This window comes from Sinohyriopsis cumingii, chromosome 1 (assembly GCF_028554795.1).
Source record: "Sinohyriopsis cumingii isolate HCF-2022 chromosome 1, ASM2855479v2, whole genome shotgun sequence".
In the NCBI taxonomy this organism is placed as follows: Eukaryota; Metazoa; Mollusca; class Bivalvia; order Unionida; family Unionidae; genus Sinohyriopsis; species Sinohyriopsis cumingii.
This window is the reverse complement of record NC_142961.1, coordinates 86,458,948-86,478,062: the sequence shown is the minus strand read 5'-3', so window position 1 is coordinate 86,478,062 and position 19,115 is coordinate 86,458,948. Positions and strand designations below refer to the sequence as shown.

At 33.5% G+C, this 19,115-nt stretch overlaps 1 protein-coding gene across 36 annotated transcripts in view; it reads left to right on the top strand.

Annotated features, from left to right (window-relative positions):
- Window positions 1-19,115, top strand: part of LOC149807288 (EF-hand calcium-binding domain-containing protein 7-like) — a 131,807-nt gene that overhangs the window by 94,629 nt on the left and 18,063 nt on the right. For all 36 annotated transcript variants that reach the window (XM_089964841.1, XM_089964817.1, XM_089964720.1 and 33 more), the window contains 5 exons: window positions 2,045-2,177; window positions 4,981-5,093; window positions 9,526-9,683; window positions 14,729-14,862; window positions 18,841-18,989. In XM_089964841.1, the coding sequence (XP_089820967.1) occupies window positions 2,045-2,177; window positions 4,981-5,093; window positions 9,526-9,683; window positions 14,729-14,862; window positions 18,841-18,989 (687 nt within the window). The remainder of the gene's footprint in view (window positions 1-2,044; window positions 2,178-4,980; window positions 5,094-9,525; window positions 9,684-14,728; window positions 14,863-18,840; window positions 18,990-19,115) is intronic.

Below are 19,115 nucleotides of genomic sequence, written 5' to 3'. Positions count from 1 at the left end.
GTCATAGCATAATTTGCCTGCTGATCAGGGTCTGTATTGTTTATTCTACTGTCAGGTCATTATGCTATTATTCCTAAACTACTGTGACTTTGACATCAAACAAATGGAAATCATGATATGCCAGTCATAAGTCAGGTAAATGTATTGTATTATGGCAGTGTTTATAATGTCCATCTGTCTGTTAACATTTGCTTGTCTGGACTATAATTTTATAACAGAGAGATATAATGAATCTTTGCTAAAATATATGTCATGACTAGATTTTTTGTAACATAACATAGCCATGCTCCTTGTCACAAAGTCAATCTTGAAATGAGGATAATTGAATTATATGACTTGTATCTTTGTCTGGAGTATTCCTTTTGAACCACTGAAGATTTCTTTGATGAAACTTTGCCAAAAAATATATCATGTCTAGACAGTGTATTATTTACCATATCCATACCCCTGTCTGAAGGTCAAGGTCATGGTAAGGTAAAATATAATTCAAAGACTTGTATATTTGTCCCAGTAGTGAACTAATGAAGATGTTTTAATGAAACTTTGCTAGGTATATATCTTGACTTGACAGTTGTCTCATACCATAGCTTAGCCCCCTTGCCACAAGATCAAGGTTACAGCAAGGGTAAATATAATGTTATAAGGTCACATGACTTGCCTCCTTGTCAGAGTGGAATATCTTTTGAACCACTGAAAATAGTTAATTGAAACTTGAACCAGTTATATATCAGGACTAGATAAATCATGTTTTTGTTTATTTGGAAGGGCTTAACTTTGTGAAGGTTAATGTGCAAATATTTATATTGACATTTTGTCAAACTTGACTATATAGCCATTATTGTTCTGATATTCCATTTAACCATAATGCATATGTACATTGTATGAGTTTATGTCATTGCAGTGCAATCAGCAGACATTCTGTTGCATATATTATTATCATACTCTAGTTGTGTGTTATCAAATCTCATGTAGCCGACATCCAGCAATATTCAAGTACTTGGATATCAATTACTGCAGAACACAAACTGGTGTGCAAAATGGAAGAAGACTTCAATCTGGTAACAGTGGTTTTAATTTGCTGGATTTTGGACAATATGGTTTCTATATGTACTGTTATATTGGATTGAACATGGTAGAACTTATAAGGATGGATCAGCTACACCCAAGATTTAACTTGAGATTGAACCAAAATTCTAACATGTCTGTGAATGTAATGTACCGTATGGTCCATTACCATATGTACTCTCTTATGAGTCTAGTCCATCTGCAAACAACATAAACCCTAATGTGCCATCATGTAATGTTGACTGCAGATCAGGGTCTATATGGTGTCTATTCTGCTGATTACTCCTAACAAGCTACAGACCCAGATCATCCAGTGCATTGTGCATTGGTAGATCTGAGTCAGTGCTGTTTTCACTTGGATGTGTATGTGTGTGTGTGTGTGTGTGATTTTGATGTAGCTTTAACAATTTTTCAGTCATATGTCTGCAGTATGACAGTTTATAGTGATTAATGTCTAGCACTGGGGCATCATGCCGCGGACATGTAGCATGATGTCCCACTCAGTCACATTATCCTGACACCAGTCCAACCAGTCCTAACACTAACCTCCTAATGTTGACTGCCAAGAGAGGCAACTTTTCGTACCATTTTTGTAAGTCTTTGGTATGACTCGACCGGGGATCGAACCCATGATCTCCCACATATGAGGCGAACACTCTAACCACTAGGACACCAGAGTGATCTGTTTTCAGTTGGACCCAACTTATAAGCAAGTAAATACAGTATGCATGGAGCAGTAAAATCATGAATAAACTGAAGATTTTGGCTTGGTTATGATGTCAGGATACTCTTTGAAAGAAGGACCAATAAAGAACATTTATTTTTGACAAATTCTTATTAATATTTTGTAACTAGTGTGGTTATGGGATAGCCAACTTGAAGACAGACTTAGCAATTTTCAGAAATTAATATTTCATCACTACACCATGTCCATCTCACTACTTACTAATGACTGATTGTCTTTATTGTGCTTTGTTAGGAATGGACGCATGTCACGTCAAAGGGAGCATTTTTCTTTGAAGAGGAAGAGATTGTGACCCATCTGTATAGCCTGGAAATACCTGAGGACACCAATGTCTACATCACTATCCAGCCCACTGAAATACCTGGAGGTCATTGTCCCACACTGGGTCTAGTAATCTGAGAAAATTGATATTATGAAGAATGCTAAAGGGAACACAAAAGTTTGTCCTTGGTGATGAAAAAGTTTGTCCTTGGTGATGCAAAAGTTTGTCCTTGGTGATGAAAAAGTTTGTCCTTGGTGATGCAAAAGTTTGCCATGGACTCCATTAAAATATTTTAAATAAACAAATTTGTTCTTTAATTTTACTCATTAGCTTAAAGATTGATAACACTGTTTTATTCAAGTTTGGAATCAACAAAACTTGTTGCTTATAACTTCCTTTTTTTCTAATTAGCCATAGCTGTGTTTGATCAGTGTCAGCTATAGCAAAGGGTGTATTAGCCTCATTTTTGCAACCATCTTGGATTGCATACTCCAGACATTTTTTATCTTGTCACTGTTTCCATGAATTTGTGTAACCATATATTCACTATCAGTAACTTAAACAGTAAAGTAATTTAGTGAGTTTCAGTTTATGGACAGTCATAACATGCATCTCAAGGCATTAATTGTCTTGAGCTCTTGCATCATGTTCACAAATCAGGCCCATCCATCTTTACTTCAAATTTTATTGGAAAATTTTCTGATGAATCAAAAGGCTGCATTTGTAAATTTCAATTAAGATTTTCCAATCTTGAGTAATATTTATTAATCAAAATAAAGTTTTATGATGGAAGTATCTGATTCATGAATTTAATTGTAACACAGAATATGCCATGCATACTTTAGAACAACTTTTCCAGTATATAAGAATACATGTACCATTTTGTTAGAGACAAAATGCAAAGAAACACATGTGATACAGTGGACTGTGTCCTGACTTTAGCTCTTCAGGCCAAAAATAGGTATGTAAGGAATGGGAACCAAATTAATACAGGGGCTAATTAGTGCCAACATCACATGCAGATACATGTGTGGTACAAGGCACAAATTGGTCAGGATTTAGTAAATATTTTCTGCCCATATAACATGACAAGATTTTAAATATTAAATTGGTATTGGTCATTGCTATCATTTCTCCATCTTGGAGAATTTTGAGAATAATCAAAACTATTGCAGATTTAGATGCAACTTGGTATCTTGTTGCAGCCCGCTGCTGAATTGTGGTGTCATGTCAAAAACAAAACTGGTTCTTTTTCAATCCGTATTGTTTTACTTCCAGGGTTCAACAATTTGTGTTAACACAACCTCTGTGTTGGGCGCCCCGAGTGGCCAAGTGGTCTAAAGCGCTTTCCGTTATGGATCACTGCCATCTCACCTCTGTCTGCATGGGTTCGAGTCTCAGATTTGGCTAATGTGGGTATGTGAGAAAGCTTGCCAGTAGCTTCTCGTGGGTAGGTGGTTCTTTCTGGGGTTTTCCCGGGTTCTTCCTCCACCATTAATACTGACCGCCATGTATAGCCTATCATGTGCTGAAAAATGGCATTAAACCCCACAACAGCAACAACAACCTCTGTATTGTATTCCTTACTAGCTAATAGGACACTGCTATTGGGACAAACCAAATCTGTCAAATTGGTGGGTCAACTGCAAACCAAAGCAATATTTCTGGGATGCATTAGTGATACACTGTGAGGGTACAGACCATGATTTCTTTCTCAGTTTCTTTCACAACACTGTACATCTTTGTCTCTGTATAATATATAATGCAGTTTGCAGTGGTGAGCCATTGAAGTTGGTCTAGTATTTTTTTTCTTCAAAGGTTATGGAGGGCTTGCACTTAAGGTATGAAGGGGCTTATTGATTGGGGGTAGAAATGTCAAATGTCACAGTGACTTTGACTGAAAGAAGAGAAATAGGTTGTGCATAATAACTTTTTAGTTCCAAACCATATGTACCTTGATCAGAGTTTATCGAAGACTTGCACATTTGGTATGAAAGAGGCCTATTGATTATAGGATCGAACGGTCTAAGGTCAGAGTCATTGTGGCTCAAAGAAAAATACATTTTATAGCATAAGGTTTGTTTTAAAGTCAGTTCCCTGAACCAACTTTGTTGCCCGAGATTAAGGTATTAAAAAGTCTATAGGTTTTGGGGTCTAAAGGTTACAGGTCATGGCCACATGTTCCTACACAGCTAGTTTATTTCAAGAGAATATAACTTGATCAGAGGCCCAGGTCATTGAAGCCCATTGGTCAGTTATGACCAGAGTGAACTATGTCCTATGTTTCTACAAAGAGGACTATCAAATGAAGTGTGGGTGTCTAATGTGCAATTCGATGTGTTCGTGGGATTTTTTGCGGATTCTCTCCACCCAACAATACATACATAGATACATACATACATGCATACATACATACATACGTGCATGCATGTGCATGTGCACCCACTCACATACATGCACGCATGCACACACACACACACATACATATATACATGGAACAAATTGTGTAGAAATGAATTATCCTAGAGGTATGAATTGTCCGTGTTGCTCCTTTAAGATCTACATGACCACCAGTTCATCAAATTCTTATTGGTTTTCTGATTGTTACCTATCAGGGTTTCACCTAAATTGGTTCAGTGCCCTCTGGACACTAGTCAGTGGCTCCATAAAATTCTTTGTTTTCCTTAATTTTCTATATCTTTGCAGGAATAATTAAATTTCTCTCCAACAAAATTTATACAAAAAGTCATGTACTTTAAATAACTATCCATTTTCAAGTTGTACTATGTATGAGAAATTTGATAACAAGGAATATGACCAATGCCATCATGGGATTCCAAAACAAACTGTTCGTTATGCTGATATTGATACTGATCAAAAGTGTAACTGATATTTTCTGTTTTGATAGGAGGAGTCAAGCCAAAAAGTACAGTAGATACCATGCTGTATTTATTAAGGAGTCGACCAGATGAGAATGGCAAATATCTGGTCACCTTCACGGAGCAGAGGGATTCCAATGGGGTAAGTGTACTTTGTATCAGCAGGATGTAGACAATTATTTGGGGTGAGTGAACTTTGTCAACAGGGTTTAGACAGACATTTGGGGTGGGTGTACTTTGTCTCAGATGTTTTGGGTGAGTATACTTTGTGTCAGCAGGATGTAGACAGATGTTTGGGGTAATTGTACTTTGTTTCAGCAGGATGTAGACAGATGTTTGGGGTGAGTGTACTTTGTGTCAGCATGATGTAGACAGATGTTTGGGGTGAGTGTACTTTGTGTCAGCAGGATGAAGACAGATGTTTGGGGTGAGTGTACTTTGTGTCAGCAGGATGAAGACAGATCCTTGGGGTGAGTGTACTTTGTGTCAGCAGGATGAAGACAGATGTTTGGGGTGAGTGTACTTTGTGTCAGCAGGATGTAGACAGATGTTTGGGGTGAGTGTACTTTGTGTCAGCAGGATGTAGACAGATGTTTGGGGTGAGTGTACTTTGTGTCGGCAAGATGTAGACAAACTGTTTGGCATGAGTTTACTTTGTGTCAACAGGATGTAGACATGTTTTTATTTAACATTTCGATGTTTAGTTTTTGTCAATGAAGAGAATAATTATTATATTATGACCAGTGCTGGAATTTCACTAATTGATTGTTTGTGTGAAAATTACAAAGTAGTAGTTGATTTATCAGCTAAGGTTGCCTAGCAATCATTGTAAATTATGAACATGGTAGACATCTTACTGTTTTATTTCTTGTATATGTACATAAAATATAGGTTTATTAATAAAACGAGAATAAAAATTCACCTTGCCACTTGATAAATTCAGCAGTTAGATCACCATTTAGATCAATAACTCTGCCTGGCATTATGCATGTAAATTTGTATGATGCAAATAAAGTAATGCATTAAATGTTTATGTTTATATGAAACAACTGTAAGTTTCACGTTGTCTATCGACTTCCCTTATCAGATACCCTGACCAGTTTCATATGAGTGATTAACACTCGTCACAGGATTTGTATACACATTTTAAGATGGGCGTATTATGTTTTTTATCATTTGTCCATCTGTTAGTGCATCTGTCTCTCCATTAAAGTGCATCTGTCTGTCTGTCCATTCAATTTTTATTATCTGATTCATAATTTGCAACAGTGGAAGAGATTTTCATTAAACTTAAAGTGAAGGTCATGGCAAGGAGAAATGTAATATGTGACTTGTATTCTTGTCCAAAGTATCACTTTTACGGAAGATAATTAAATGAGACCTTAGTCAGGCATATATCTTGTATAGACAATGTGTCACCATAAGGTACTGATTATTTAAATTGGGGGGAGGGGGCTGCGATTTTCTTTTGAGTCACGATATTATTATTATTTTTGTCTCAGCATAGTTCTTTTCTTCAAATAATATAATGGATATAATTATAATATGGTGTTATTTTGCTTTAGATCAGATATTTTTCCAGCTATTTGAAAGCCGTAAATTAAACAAAAGCATCCCCTGCCCCTGCCCCTGCCCCTGCCCCTGCCCATGCCCCTGCCCAAGAAAATGAAATTGTTATATTCTAACATAATTGAAGTACATATCATGGAATGTTCACAAACAACATGGTACAATTTTTGTTGTTGTACCCAACTATATTTAGAGTTGATCAAAACACCTGAACTAAATAAAAGTATTGCAAGATGAGGGTTGAAGAAAATACCATAAAATGATTGTATAGCTGTCATTAACAAGAAAATACCATAAAATGATTGTATAGCTGTCATTAACAAGAAAATACCATAAAATGATTGTATAGCTGTCATTAACAAGAAAATACCATAAAATGATTATATAGCTGTCATTAACAAGAAAATACCATAAAATGATTGTATAGCTGTCATTAACAAGAAAATACCATAAAATGATTGTATAGCTGTCATTAACAAGAAAATACCATAAAATGATTGTATAGCTGTCATTAACAAGAAAATACCATAAAATGATTGTATAGCTGTCATCAGAAGAAAATACCATAAAATGATTGTATAGCTGTCATTAACAAGAAAATACCATAAAATGATTGTATAGCTGTCATTAACAAGAAAATACCATAAAATGATTGTATAGCTGTCATTAACAAGAAAATACCATAAAATGATTATATAGCTGTCATTAACAAGAAAATACCATAAAATGATTGTATAGCTGTCATTAACAAGAAAATACCATAAAATGATTGTATAGCTGTCATTAACAAGAAAATACCATAAAATGATTGTATAGCTGTCATTAACAAGAAAATACCATAAAATGATTGTATAGCTGTCATTAACAAAAAATACCATAAAATGATTGTATAGCTGTCATTAACAAGAAAATACCATAAAATGATTGTATAGCTGTCATTAACAAGAAAATACCATAAAATGATTGTATAGCTGTCATTAACAAGAAAATACCATAAAATGATTGTATAGCTGTCATTAACAAGAAAATACCATAAAATGATTGTATAGCTGTCATTAACAAGAAAATACCATAAAATGATTGTATAGCTGTCATTAACAAGAAAATACCATAAAATGATTGTATAGCTGTCATTAACAAGAAAATACCATAAAATGATTGTATAGCTGTCATTAACAAGAAAATACCATAAAATGATTGTATAGCTGTCATTAACAAGAAAATACCATAAAATGATTGTATAGCTGTCATTAACAAGAAAATACCATAAAATGATTGTATAGCTGTCATTAACAAGAAAATACCATAAAATGATTGTATAGCTGTCATTAACAAGAAAATACCATAAAATGATTGTATAGCTGTCATTAACAAGAAAATACCATAAAATGATTGTATAGCTGTCATTAACAAGAAAATACCATAAAATGATTGTATAGCTGTCATTAACAAAAAATACCATAAAATGATTGTATAGCTGTCATTAACAAGAAAATACCATAAAATGATTGTATAGCTGTCATTAACAAGAAAATACCATAAAATGATTGTATAGCTGTCATTAACAAGAAAATACCATAAAATGATTGTATAGCTGTCATTAACAAGAAAATACCATAAAATGATTGTATAGCTGTCATTAACAAGAAAATACCATAAAATGATTGTATAGCTGTCATTAACAAGAAAATACCATAAAATGATTGTATAGCTGTCATTAACAAGAAAATACCATAAAATGATTGTATAGCTGTCATCAGAAGAAAATACCATAAAATGATTGTATAGCTGTCATTAACAAGAAAATGCCATAAAATGATTATATAGCTGTCATTAACAAGAAAATACCATAAAATGATTATATAGCTGTCATTAACAAGAAAATACCATAAAATGATTGTATAGCTGTCATTAACAAGAAAATACCATAAAATGATTGTATAGCTGTCATTAACAAGAAAATACCATAAAATGATTGTATAGCTGTCATTAACAAAAAATACCATAAAATGATTGTATAGCTGTCATTAACAAGAAAATACCATAAAATGATTGTATAGCTGTCATTAACAAGAAAATACCATAAAATGATTGTATAGCTGTCATTAACAAGAAAATACCATAAAATGATTGTATAGCTGTCATTAACAAGAAAATACCATAAAATGATTGTATAGCTGTCATTAACAAGAAAATACCATAAAATGATTGTATAGCTGTCATTAACAAGAAAATACCATAAAATGATTGTATAGCTGTCATTAACAAGAAAATACCATAAAATGATTGTATAGCTGTCATTAACAAGAAAATACCATAAAATGATTGTATAGCTGTCATTAACAAGAAAATGCCATAAAATGATTGTATAGCTGTCATTAACAAGAAAATACCATAAAATGATTATATAGCTGTCATTAACAAGAAAATACCATAAAATGATTATATAGCTGTCATTAACAAGAAAATACCATAAAATGATTGTATAGCTGTCATTAGCAAGAAAATACCATAAAATGATTATATAGCTGTCATTAACAAGAAAATACCATAAAATGATTGTATAGCTGTCATTAACAAGAAAATACTATAAAATGATTGTATAGCTGTCATTAACAAGAAAATACCATAAAATGATTATATAGCTGTCATTAACAAGAAAATACCATAAAATGATTGTATAGCTGTCATTAACAAGAAAATACCATAAAATGATTATATAGCTGTCATTAACAAGAAAATACCATAAAATGATTATATAGCTGTCATTAACAAGAAAATACCATAAAATGATTGTATAGCTGTCATTAACAAGAAAATACCATAAAATGATTGTATAGCTGTCATTAGCAAGAAAATACCATAAAATGATTGTAGCGCTGTCATTAACAAGTTCCGTAATAATTGCCTATAAATATAGATATTTCCTCCAAGCTTCAGAGTAATGAATGTTTGCAAAATCTAAAAGGTGAATCAGTACATGTCATGACCTTGTTAATTTGTAGAAGTATGTTCTGCGCTGTGACCTACCAGCTGGGAAGTACCAGTTGATACCCTTCACAACGGGATGCCGATTTAAACAGCGAGGATCACAGCCCAAGAAGGAAGCAAAGATTATCGAAAATGGCACAGACGGTACAGTTGTCATTACTAAAGCATTTAGGTAAGTTTGAAATTTAAATTGCTTCATTTTAATGAAGAAAATATATATGTTTATCATACCCACGTAGCTATTAAGAATGTAGACATGGCTAGATGAATGGCAGATATTGGTCTACGTTATTTGATCCATTGATGACTTGAAGTGAAAATCATATATACTGATCAGATCTGAGTCTATATCAGACTGAATAAAGCAACATTGATCTTGATCAGATCTGAGTCTATATCAGACTGAATAAAGCAACATTAATCTTGATAGATCTGAGTCTATATCAGACTGAATAAAGCAACATTACTCTTGATCAGATCTGAGTCTATATCAGACTGAATAAAGCAACATTGATCTTGATCAGATCTGAGTCTATATCAGACTGAATAAAGCAACATTAATCTTGATAGATCTGAGTCTATATCAGACTGAATAAAGCAACATTACTCTTGATCAGATCTGAGTCTATATCAGACTGAATAAAGCAACATTAATCTTGATCAGATCTGAGTCTATATCAGACTGAATAAAGCAACATTAATCTTGATAGATCAGAGTCTATATCAGACTGAATAAAGCAACATTAATCTTGATAGATCTGAGTCTATATCAGACTGAATAAAGCAACATTAATCTTGATCAGATCTGAGTCTATATCAGACTGAATAAAGCAGCATTAATCTTGATAGATCTGAGTCTATATCAGACTGAATAAAGCAACATTGATCTTGATCAGATCTGAGTCTGTGCACTGTATACACTTAGGTATTGCAGAGTAACGTAAAGTATATCTTGATCAAATCTAAATCTGTTTTTTTTCTTCATTTGGATAGATATTGACTCAAGTAATATTGATCCTGATCAAATCTGAATCTGTGCACTTTTTTCATTTGGATAGATATTGACTCAAGTAATTTTGATCCTGATCAAATCTGAATCTTTGCACTTTTTTCATTTGAATCCTGATCAAATCTGAATCTATGCACTTTTTTCATTTTGATAGATATTGAACTCAAGTAATTTTGATCCTGATCAAATCTGAATCTATGCACCTTTTCATTTCATTTGTATAGATATTGACTCAAGTAATGTTAATCCTGGTCAAGTCTGAATCTATGCACTTTTTTCATTTGGATAGATATTGACTCAGGTGATATTGATCCTGATCAGATCTGAGTCTATGCGCTGTTTACACTTCAATCACTTTTTTTACTTGGCTAGATATTGACTCAAGTAATATTTATCCTGATCAGATCTGACTCTGTACACTTTTTTTAAACTTTGATACATATTGTCTCAGTAATATTGATTCTGATCAGATCTGAGTTTATGAACTGTGTATACTTGGATGGGTAAGAACTGTATTATTTTATTGTTAAAGTATTATTACAACTCTATGGTTTTAAACTAAGTAATAGAAAAGAGCGAAAACCAACAAATTTTGTAAAATTCAACAAATAATTTATTTCCCTAGAATACAAAGTGAAAATTTAAAAATAACTTATAGTATTGTAAACTAAATCCCAAATTGTCCTGAAAAGTTCTATCACCAGATCTAATGAATAAAGTTTTAATTAAATTCCAGTGGTGTTCGAATTAAGATCTAGTGCTGAAGGCATCAATTTTTTCCTGTAGCCTTGAATGTACTATTGTACCACTGCCCTAAAGTATGATGATGTGCTAAGGTGACCTGTTATCCCCTTGTGACTAAAAATACTGTTCTTGAATCTGGTTAGTTCAAAGATTTTTTTATGTTTACAAGAGTGAAAGAGGCTGGGCAACAAATTCTAACATGTTTATGGTACACAGGACAGGAATCAATGCAAATAATGCATTGTATCAAAACATGGAGAGTGGTAAATAGGTCAACAGCTTCATCTCTATTGGCCATCCTGAAAATCACCACTCCTCCCAAACAAATGGTCATATTAGCAATGTCTCTTCATTAAAAGACTTCTTGTGATGTCTAGCTGGTTCTAAATGAAAATAGTGCTGTTCTGTCATACAGCATGGCCACTATGGCAGCCATCTTGAAAATCTTGTTATCACTATTTTTCCTGAATGGATGGTCATTTTGAAGTGTTTATTCTAAAAGACTTTTTATAATATATGTCTGGTACTAAATAAAATGGTGCCAATCTAATGAAAATATTTGTATGACTTCTATTCTAAAAGAATGACCATAACAACATGGAGTTTTCAGAAGTCTTCTTATGGTATCATATTGGTTCTTAAATGAAAATGGTGCTGATATCACATCCAATATGGCCACTTTAGAAGCATTTGTTTGCTACGTTATCTGGATGAATGATTATGTATTTATCTTAGATGTAAAAGATGCCAGCCCAATATGGCAAACAAAGTAGCAAACTTGAACATGCTGTTATTGCTACTTCTCCAGAATGAATGGTCACATCAATATGGAGTTTTCACTACAAGAACTTATTATGATATGTTTTTGTTTCTAAATGAAAATAGTGATGATTAGACCTCCAATGTATCTGCCATTAAGTCCATCTTGGAAATACTGTTATTGCTACTTCTCCTGATCCAGTGTCCCATGTAATTTTTATCCAGGGAGTATCACCCAGACTTTGCATAGGGAATTTTTTCATGATTTTAGAATTTTATATAAGGTTTAGTTCATGGCTTATATTTGATACAGCAAGAGAGATGGAGAATGCAGCCTGTGTGCATTTTCATTTTTGGACTATTAAGTGCACATCTTGAGTGTTAACTTGTGAGCAGTGGGGCCCATAAGCATCAACTACACCTAAGCAAGGTCTTACAATAGAATGTGTTAAGAGATTGTGCTCTTAAAAGATGTAACAGAAAAGAGTGAAAAGCAACAAGCTTTGTAAAATTTAACAAATAATTTATTTCCCTAGGATATAAATTGAAAAATATTTAAAAAAATAACTTATAGTATTGTGAATTAAGTCCTGAAATAATCAGAGAATTACAGACACAAGTCCTAATAATAAAAGTTCTGAATAAGCTTTAGTTGAAATCCAAATTAAATCCAATGCAGTAAGTGTTGATGTGTCTCTGGTGGCCCGTATTATGGTGTTGTACTAACAGTCTTTTGTAGAAATGCAGTAATACAATTCCAGGTTTGAATTTATTATAAATTCCAGTGGCATCCCCCCCATTCTATAATTCCAATAAATTCCTACAAGATGTGGAGCATTCAACCACAGGCAAGAGATTGACCCATTCCCAGGATGCAGCCATGGAGTTCAGGGTCTAGGCTCAATGGTAGAGAGGTAGATGCTACAGGTTGTGAACCTGCATCACTTCTTATGATGTTGGGTCAAAAAGAGGTTGGGGAACAGACTCATCTTTTCTTTCCTAATAGGGACCTTGACCTCTGCCGTGTACATTGTTCCCCTATTCAGTTTGAAATTGTGTCCTCTCCAATTCTCCTTTTGGGAGTCTGGAAGCCTAACAGGGACCCTCTGAATCTCAGATTTCTCTTGGTCTGGATTTCCACCATCATCTGATTTGGTGGAAAAATAGGGACCAGTTTTTTGGCAACCCCCCCCTTTGAAATCCACTCCTAACTGTTTATCGATGTGTCAGACATGTCAGGTTCAAGGTGCGGCACTCATCTGGAGTCAGAAGAACTGATTCTTCAGAGTTCATGTTCCCAGGAAGAATATAACCTCTGTTTGTTTTATGCAGTCTCTCTACTTGGCTTTTGAAAAGTTCATAGGTATGCCTTACACCCCGTTTTAAAAAACTACGGTAATCATGCTAATATTATGGAATAAAAGGCAATTACACATCAATGTACTGGTATAGTTACCAGTCAAAATTCCCTCATCACAATTCAATTTCAGGGTTTTAATGATGAACTGGCATGTACTGCTATCACAAAACAAAAGACAAATTCACCAACTATCAACATAGGAGATGCCGAAACATCAAGTTTTCCATTGTGTGGAAAGTTATATTTGTTCAGCTAAAATACAAAATTAAAATTGATTGCAGTTGATCTTAGTTGATCTGTATGAGAATTTTAGCCTTTATTATTACCACTCTTCGTGAACATGCAAATTATGATGGTTACGTGCCTTGTATAATTAAAAGTGCGTAACTTTTTTAGAATATTACCTCAATTTGTAGGATCACTTATATCATTGAAAATGAGTAACTCGTGAGCACGTGATTCAACGTAAATGAAACAGCTATTAAGGACTAGCTGAAATGTTATCTGGAAGAATGCAATTTGGTCAAAACAATGAATAAAGCAAAACCTGCATCAATGTTTGGGAATCAGTAAGGATTTAAGTGATGCTATGCATGCTCTGCACTGTGTAAGTACTGTACATTATAGTTCAGCATGGTCTCCCTGGTAAACGCAAGTATATACAGTAGATATTATGATTTTTGATGATCTGGTCTATCCTATAATATTTTTAATTTACATATTCTGTTATCCATCTATTCTCATATCTGTCGATGTCTCAGTCCCATACCCTGACGGATAATCAAAGTTCTACTGTAGCTTGTTTCCTGTCTGAAAAAATAATAATTAGATTTAACCAATCTTAGCATGTGAAGATATCTTGTCATTGAAAGAGCTAAGTTCAGTGATATCTCCATGGTATCAGGTTCAAGGTCAAAGGCTGTGAAAAAGAATTTTGTAATGAACATATAGGTATCTTGTGGGTAAGTTTATATGCACAAGTCATATATTTTTTTAAATACCAATTTTGGTGTGTTTGAGTTTTTCAATAATATGAAAGATGGTTTCAATACTCAGCATGTAATAGGAATATTAGGACCAGAAAAACAGGATTATTGTGGATTCCTAGAAAACTCTCTTTGAGAGACACTTGCATTTATTATTGTTTATTATTAGCATTTTCCACATCTCTATATTAGTTATGTCCACATTACAAATCTTAGAATCATCTGTTAAAAATATTTGGTGCTATAAATCCATTTTGGAGATAAAATGTAATAATAAAGATTGCCTTTCTAATCTTACTGTAGAAAAAAGATTATTCATGAAAGCTTATACTTCATAATGGTTACTTTTTTGGGAACAGGAAAGCATTGGAAGACATTTTCCATATGTGTGACCTGGATGATAATGGCTACTTGAGTCGGGATGAATTCAACTGGTTCAATGTGCGGACTAGTGGGGAGGAAATAGCTGATGATGAGTGGGAGGTGGTGGAAGGTCAGTTGAAGAGAAATGATTATAGAATATAAAATAGATAGTTTGTGTGTTCTGACAATTTGCATCATGATTTGGTCCTGTCACTCTGTCCATCCATCTATCCTTGTAAACTTGTCAGCTCAATTACACAAGCACCATATGACGTAATCAAATGCTAGGTATTTTACAGGTCATATTATACCTTTAATGCATTTATCCCTGTCTTATTAATAATAATCATGAAATTATTTAAATGTTGCTGTGTAAAATTGTACCAAAATACACAGTATATAGTAAATATCTATAAACTGGGTTCCATCCTAAAAAATGTCAGTAGTAAAAATAACCCAATAAATGGTATCTTTTATTTAGAATAAGATTTGTCACCTGTTTTTACCTGGGAATAAGCACCAAGGAAAATTACATGGAAAAATCGTCCTATTCTTATCCATATCTTTGAAAAGATTTTGCACATGTCAGATAGTCTGTTTCTTACTTCATGATAAAATCTCTATTAATTTGATGCTTTATAATTTATATGCTAAACATTTTACATATTTTTTTAACATCTGTGAGAGTTATATGAGATGATTACATCTAAGTAGTATTTTTAGTAAAATCAATAAGGTAGCCCATAATATTAGTTGACAAGAACATAAAATGGACAATATGTAACTTAAAAATAGTACAAGAAGCAAATATAACATGTAACAAAATGCACACCTATTATTCATACCTGCTGTTTCATGGCATGTCACACACACAAAAAAAACCCAACCATTGTGGAGTTCTAAACCCACCCGCCTCAATATGGTCAGCATTTCCCAAAACACACTTTTCCCAAATTGCATATATGACAGAAATACCTACAGCAAGGCATCACTAAGGATGAAGCAGGTTTCATTGCAAATTTTGTTCAATACGTTGTGGAGAAGCTGCCATTCAGTAATGAATAAAATTTGCTGGGGATGTCATTGATGAGATTTGATTACTTATAGTCAAGAACACAGTTTGGAACATCAATCTGGAAAAAGAAGCATCATAGAAGAAACTCAAAATAATATTCTTACCGAAATTGGATTCTTTCAACAGCATCATAATAAAAACATAAAAATGAACATGATGCATACAAACTAATGAAAAAAGCAGAGAAGGGAAGAATATGATTAATATAGTCATAGCCATAAATAATTTTGGCATGTTATAACATCTTATTTTTGTATATTTCCTTTCTGCTAATTAATTAGTAATTAATATTGTTTAAATATAAAATTCCTCAAAATAAACAAGCTATTGGTGACAACTATTAAGTACACATCAGGTTTAATCATTATGAATGTCAATTACGTATACACATGATATGTGCATTCAAACCCCTCCCCTCTACCATAAGACCCCAAATATGAGTCTGAATGAACCCCATCACTGTCTAGACATTTTGTATGCATGATTAATACATGAAACAACATTGTGCAGAATAGGTTCATAACAAGATGTTGACTATAAATAGGATAAAGTCTTTATGGGTGTGTTTTTATTATTTCCAATGTGGTCGTGGATGTGATTGAAGATTTTTTGAGCAAAATCTGTTAGATTGACATGCAAGAAGTGGGCATGTTCAAGTAAAAGATTACAGTTGTAGTAACACATAAAAGATTACAGTGATAGTCACACATAAAAGATGACAGTGATAGTCACATAAATGATGACAGTGATAGTCACACATAAAATATTGCAGTGATAGTCACACATTAAAGATTACAGTGATAGTCACACATAAATGATTACTGTGATAGTCACACATAAAAGATTGCAGTGATAGTCACACATAAAAGATTGCAGTGATAGTCACACATAAATGGTTACAGTGATAGTAACACAAAAGATTAGAAAAATGTACAAACAAGACACATATATGATCACAATCAAGTGAAACAGGTTAGAGCTGGACACAAATTAACCAGATGGCAAGCACTGAAAGGTGGAAGATTATGAGATAAAAGATGTATCAGAGAAATCATAAAATGAAAATAGGTATCACACAGACACTCACAAATACCTGCATATACTGGATATTTCCATAACTGATGTCAATCCTCAAATATGATTTTATGAACTTTTCTTCGATTCATTTACCCCATATGCTGTCAGATAAACACCTTAATGAAGTAACATTCATTGATCACTAGGTCAAGTTTACAGATTGTTTCTATATCAGAATATCAATAAAACATTTGGGTCCTAAATTGAATTTCGTGGTGATTGTTGGACATTGAATAAACATGTTGCAGACTAAGTATGTACAGTCATTAGGTTTTCTCAGTTGTTTAAACCCTTTAGAGCCTCTAACACAAGACCAAAGAGATGTGAAAGCTTTTCTTCTGGACTTGTCATCAGCTCTATAATTGAACAATTGCCCCATGGTCTGTAGTACAGACATTACATCTATCAGGACATGGTTCGAGTCCCAGTGTCAGCACATGATAACTTTAGAACAAAATATATGACATTTGGGCTTGAATTTGTAAAGAATAGATATGAGCAAGAACTGATTTTTATTATCATTGTTTAAGAATTATTTGCGGACTTGATAAAATAAAATTTCACTGTTTGACATTATTATTGTAGGGAAAAAAGAGCCAGCAGAAGTCATTAGAATTTCAGGATCTCTGGTGTCAGGTCTTCATTATTAGCTGAAAGCGATCTTGGTAGTAGATTGTAATGTTTTTTTTAAAAATATTAATTTTTTTGATAATTTTGTTTACTATATAAACTTGTTTATAAGTTCAAAATGCACAGACCCAGATATGCCATTGAATAATGCACTGGCAGATCTGGGTTTATGAGGATTGTAAGGAGTAATCACAAGAATAAACAACATTGGTCTCAGTTGAGTCAGAGTCGGATCCATGCATATTAATGATCCAGTTTTGCATCTGTCGGCGGAGTTTGTATTTCTTATCAGATTTGGATCGGATTTGTTAATATTTAGTAGCTAATCATGTGTCTGATTGGATGAGCTTGCTACCACTTTGGAGACCAAATTTATATAGGATTTTGTTCAAACTTACTAAATAAGCTAGTTTCATTTGGATCTTAGACAATTTCTATAATTCCGGAGATTTTAAGATATTAATGAGATGGTCTTGCATATGGGCCTGTTATCTCCTTAGATCTTGGGACTGTATTTCTCATCCACTTCTGATCACTTAGTAAATCTGTTTGCATCAGGATCTTGGATGGGATTGATTGACGCTGCAGTATTTTGCAGGGAGGAGGCAAATGCATCATATCTGTTCCTATGTTATGAATATCTCCTCTGCTCGACATGTCTTGAATGATTTTATGTTACCATATATAATCACTTATAAGTTGAGTCCTATGGCAAACTGCACAGACCCATATCTACCATTGCATAGTGCACTGGCAGAGGCTGACCTCGGTCTATGCAGTTTGTAAGGATTAATCAGCAAAATAGAAATATCACAGACCCTGATCTGTTAGTATATTATGCAACATGGCAGATCAGGGTCTGTTTTAGTTGTAGTTGTAAATGTGTATAAATGGTATGCATGATTGATTATATGAAGAAAATCCATGTCAGATTTTATTTTCACACTGTACACAGCATCACAAGTTTTGTTTTCCACTGAATAACTTTCTTACTTTCTTAGAACTTTGTTGATTTAAAGCAAATTTAGTATCAGGCTTAATATCAGAAAACCTAAGTTAAGTTAATTCACCTTTTCTCTCAAAATATGATATAGTTATGGTTCATTATTTAACTCCATTTTTAACTCAGATATTTTTTTGGTGCATATTGGAGATTTGTTAGTTGCAGCATATTGGCATGGAATCCATGTCATGCAGGTAGATGATGGATCTTTGATATTCATGGGAGGCAAAAAGTAGCAGAGAGTCAGATTCACCAAAGATAAGACAAATACTTCTATGTTATTTCAATAAAATTTGACAGAAAACCTCTTTCCTGACTTGCAGAACGTGTGGAGCTTAAGGATGGGGAGATAACTCTAAATGGATTTGTCCAGCTGAATGAAATGGAGGCAGAGGATTCAGAAGGGGACACGGATGATCTCTGGATGACTCTGTCCAGCATGGGATTTAACAAGGCTCTGATCGTTGATGAGGTATTGATTTCTTCAGCAGTAATAAGGATAGAAATCAGCAGCAAAACACTATTGTCCTCATGGTTCTTTCAATTATAATTTACCTAGTGATATGTTGTTGTTGTTGTTGTAGGGTTTAACGCCATT